This window comes from Cynoglossus semilaevis, chromosome 16, assembly GCF_000523025.1.
Source record: "Cynoglossus semilaevis isolate Cse_v1.0 chromosome 16, Cse_v1.0, whole genome shotgun sequence".
In the NCBI taxonomy this organism is placed as follows: domain Eukaryota; kingdom Metazoa; phylum Chordata; class Actinopteri; order Pleuronectiformes; family Cynoglossidae; genus Cynoglossus; species Cynoglossus semilaevis.
The window spans coordinates 870730-875442 of NC_024322.1; the positions used below are offsets into that span (position 1 = coordinate 870730).

The 4713-nt window shown below is 40.1% G+C and overlaps 2 protein-coding genes across 2 annotated transcripts in view; both read right to left on the minus strand.

Annotated features, from left to right (window-relative positions):
- The window catches only part of dusp19a (dual specificity phosphatase 19a), a 6572-nt gene extending 4659 nt beyond the window's left edge, over positions 1 to 1913 (minus strand). The window contains exons 1-2 of the mRNA XM_008327812.3: positions 1639 to 1913; positions 830 to 876 (exon numbers count right to left, since the gene is read on the minus strand). Of these exons, the coding sequence (XP_008326034.1) occupies positions 830 to 876; positions 1639 to 1861 (270 nt within the window). The 5' untranslated portion in view covers positions 1862 to 1913. The remainder of the gene's footprint in view (positions 1 to 829; positions 877 to 1638) is intronic.
- A 996-nt stretch (positions 1914 to 2909) lies between these two features.
- The window catches only part of frzb (frizzled related protein), a 10585-nt gene continuing 8781 nt past the window's right edge, over positions 2910 to 4713 (minus strand). The window contains exon 7 of the mRNA XM_025063704.1: positions 2910 to 3827. Within this exon, the coding sequence (XP_024919472.1) occupies positions 3768 to 3827 (60 nt within the window). The 3' untranslated portion in view covers positions 2910 to 3767. The remainder of the gene's footprint in view (positions 3828 to 4713) is intronic.

Genomic DNA, 4713 nt, shown 5'->3' on the forward strand with positions numbered 1-4713 from the left:
GAACGTCTCCACTCGCTTTTTGGAAAAATGGGGGGGGGGGGGGGGGGGGGCGCGCAGGAGGGTACAAATCACCTATGGACATCAGTCAGTGCTTGATTGTATCTACGAATGTTCGTAAGTTATAATATAATATAATATAATATTATATTATAATATAATATATATATAACATATATATATTATAATATAATATAATATATATAATATAATATAATGTTCGTTCGTATCTTGGGGGAACTGCCGTACTGTCTTTATTCAGGCTTGAACGTTAAACAAGCCTCCAGTCACTAGATGGCAGCAGAGCAGCTCATTTTATGAATCTATTTTAATAGTCAGGGGATTGTATGCAGAACGCTGGTGCCAGAAATTCATACAGTGGTTAATACTGATAAATAAATAAATAAATAAATATTATCAGGTACATAATAGTATTTGAATTTTGGGAGCAGGCTGGAATAACTTCTGAGAGAAGCCAAGAGAGCTGTAGCCAAGGTGAGGGGGGCGAGCACAAAAGATGTCAGACATGAAGTTGCCGTCAAAGAGACGAAGAAGATCTCAGAGAGAGAGATATTTGTGGACGCTGTAAATGCTGTAGATGATCCGCCGTGGCGACTATTTGAACTCACAAGGACTCACAGGAGCTGCTCGCCCACTGCTGCCCCCAGTGGTCACAATTTTGTACAATTAAAGGTAAATCCTGAACAAAGATTAAAAGAAATTGTTCCAAACAAAAAAACATTCCGTAGCGGTGGAATGGTTACCTTCTGGTTCAACAAAACAAACAGTCACCGTTCATTCACAAATCAAGTTTGAAAAACTAAATTCTTACCTTGTGTTTTCTCAGAGTTCCAAAGTCATGTGCAGCATCCTGGGAACCTAACCCCACCCCCAATCCCCCGAACACAGACATATTAGTGTCAGTCTTCATCTTTTGTGTAGTATGGAGAAGAACATATAGGTCACGTGACGGTCACATGGCTTAGGTTCTGCCTCATGTTCTCCCCTTTCCTTTCATCAGTCTGCTCATTAATGTTTAATGTTGGCGTGACCCTTAACCTGTGTGAGACCAAAGGTGACATCCAGGACAGAGATAGGCTGACAGTTCTCGCAGTACTTTCGCAATCTACACTTTTAGTGTTGTAGTATATTAGTAAGGTTTGGTAGCCTGACTAATTCTAACTCTAACTTCTAATTTAAATTATTTATAGATTCCCTTCCATTTTTTGGGAGGGTCAAACTTTTTATACAGTACAGTTCAGTGGCTAGGCAACATTATTAAGAAGCATATCATACACAAAGAATATTGTTGTCCTCTCTCTTACTTATGCTTATTTCAAAATTTTACATTTATTTATATTAATGTAAAACATTACCGCATTCACTTCACGAGCAGATTGAGCGTTTTAACTCTATTTTTATTCATTAATCTATCAAATTTACATTGTATTTATTTCATTTTAACCACATGCCATAACAAAAATATCTAATGCAACTCCTGACTCCTGCTCCTGACCTGGCATCCCTGTTCAACTTTAGGGACAAGTGTAGCCCACGAGTCAAAACGTTTGCCCCCTCCCCCCCCGCCTGGTTTCAAAGCATTCTGAATCGATGTGATGTTTGCTTTTGTCATCAGCTCACCCAACAGCAGGTAAGGCGTGATGACCCCAACCTGCAGATCCCAGGTAGTGTCAGGCACGTATCCCAGTGTCTTCTCAGGTGGGGCGGGGTCTTCGACCACAGTGACGGTGGAACCTTTCCAGGACTCAATGATGCGCCGACCACTGAGTGACGTCACTCTGGTGCACTGCTTCCTCAGCTGCTTCCGAGGAAAACTCTGAATCTCCTCTGTCAGGGACTGCATGATCGAAACGCTGACCTGCCGGAGTCAAGCAAGAGTTCGTTACAACAGCGCCCCCCCCCCCCTTTGCGCACTGGTACATAGTTCTCAAACTATGCACTATGAATTATTTGGGAGCTTTAGGTTGGGGTATTCATTTTCAGACACCTCAAAATAGTCACTGTTAATCTGCACTGCATCATACAGGCTGTATTATAAGTCATTTTTCCTAATAAATATGAGTAGGAAGAAATTATTCAATTAAAAAGCTACAAGTCAAATTGAGTCATTATAAATACTGAAATGAACATATATATATATATTTTTTTTTTTTTTTTCAACAACTGTTTATTTTTCACCTCTGCAAAAGCAGCGAAAAAAGATCCGGCTTGAGTTTATAGGGAAAAAAAATACACTTCCGTCCTTGTCATGTTCTGCTCCCAGTCTCGTGCAGTCCAGTTTAGTCCAGGTAAAGAGCAAGCTAATATAATAACTCCCATCCAGTGTCCATCCAGTCTCTGCGTTGGTTCTGTGTGTGCTGTGTTTGACGAGCAGTAAACAAGATGAATTCTGCAGAAGGTGATACTGACCTGTGGAACCTGAGACCAGTCTGTGTGTGTGTGCGTGTGACAGACAGTCAATAGCGCTAACGTCCAAGGTTTCTATCCTTTATATTTCACTTTTCCTTTGTTAAAGGTTTACAAAATTATTTTTATTAAAATATTTTGCAGAAGTTTTTGTTTTTATGTTCTGCACTTTTAATCATTTTATATTTCTAATAGATACTAAATGGATTTTTCACTAATTGTAATTTTTTTTTTTTTTTTTACAACATACCTATTGTGTCAGTGTGACATTATTTTTGTAATTATGTTAACCTCTGTGTACTGTAAAGTCGGGTGCTGTGGTCTATAACACCACTAGATGGAGCCAATGTGGTGATCCGTCAGTTATTATTGAGGGAATATTATTTTCATTGGTTTCTCATCCATTAATCCATACATACATAAACGTACACATACACCGTATTGTGTTTTTTGTTTCTGTGTAAACAGAGAAAATATATTAAAAAAAATTTTAAAAAGTATTTTAATCTTTTATATGTTTAATATTTGAAAGTGAAACCCAGAGTTACAACATCGGGGTGTTAGTAACAGCTCATTGACACCAGCACTGCAGCAAAGGGTTAATAATAAGTTTAAAGTCATCCATCTGAGTGAATGTTACTTACTTCACCTTTACCCGATTCACAGAGTCTATGAAATCAGAACCTTGTACAAGCAAAAAAACAAAACAAAAACAAACAAAAAAAAAACACCAGTAGTGTCACTTTCAAGCTAAACAAAATTATATGGATGCAGCAGCATAAAAAAATGGTTATGTCTGTTTCTCTGGTTGCCTTCATTGCTTTGGTTTCGTGTTAAATGTCTTCCTGCCCTGGTTTCTACTGTACCATTTAGTTAAAATATGATTCGTTATTCGGGCCGTAGTTACAGACCTATCATCGCGCTCTTCATTCGGTTGCCATAAAACGGCCAAAAATCAGTTTGCTGATCAAACATGGCTGTCACTGGTAAAAATCACAAACTGTCGGGCTATGTGACAATTAGCACTGCAGCGGAAAAAAAAAAAAAAAGCTCCACCTCATTTGCCTTTAGGTGTCGACACACATTTGGTCGTACACTTGCGCGCACACACACACACACAGAAACAAACGTGTACAAACTGACAAACGCACACTAAATACTGTTTGTGTGAAGAGGGGGGAAGAAGAAAAAAAAAAAAAGGGACACAAAAATGGAAGAGATGATGAACTACATTCAGCTACAACAGCCAGTGATAGTGCAATATGTCTACACACGCGTGCACACACAAACATATTCTCACACGCACACACAAACACAAACACAAACACACACACAGTAAGATCTCAGTGGCGACTCCCGCGTTGACCTCTTTGACCTCCGGACTGCTGAATCTGATCCCATTTCTGCACAGAAAGACAGGAAGGAAGTGAAACTAGAAATCAACAGCAGGAAGCTACCACCGTGTGATGTCATGATGATGTCACGATGACTTCACGTTCGACAACGAATCGAACGTCGCAATGAACCCCTGTTTCAAGTAGGACTCCTGGAATTGTCTGTTAAATGTAGCTTCCTTCTTCCTTGAAGACCTAGGCCATACGTGTCAAACTCAAGGCCCGGGGGCAAAATGCGGGCAGAATAGCTGCTTAGGAAGGCACAAGGGCGCATAGGCCCGCGGGAGCTTAACCTGAGAAATTAAAAGGTTTTTTATTACATCTTTTTTTTAATTGATCATCTTTAAATAAAGAAAGTAAATGGATATGACTGGACTTTTTCTTTGAATGAAGTAAATTAGTAAAAAATTAAGCACATTTTTTAACTATGTCCCACTGCAGCCTAGACCGGGCGTTGGGGACCCCTGATCTATACAGTCTTCCATTTACAACTGGCCCTTCAAATGGAACTGTATTGCTGATGTGGCCCCCTGGTGGAAATGAGTTCGACACCCCTGACCTAGGCTCTTCTTCTTGTCTCCTCATTGGCTCTTTTACCCTGCGCAAAGAAACTTCCCAAAGACGTTTGGTTTTTTTCGTTCATTTTGCTACCTTGCGCGCGTCATTTAGCGGTAATGTATTACATATTACCAGCCGAGGAGCAGACCTTTTATGAAGGTAGCGGGTGTAGGTAAGACAAGTGACGTTAGGCGTGGGCAAACTTTTTGATTCGTGGCCCGAAATTGTCCTAAAATTGAACGGGGGGGTCGGCGGGGGGGCTGGGTCAGGAGCAGATAGATGGAGCATTCGAGGGAACTAAGAAAAATGACATGTAAAAGACGTGCATAAAGGCTTA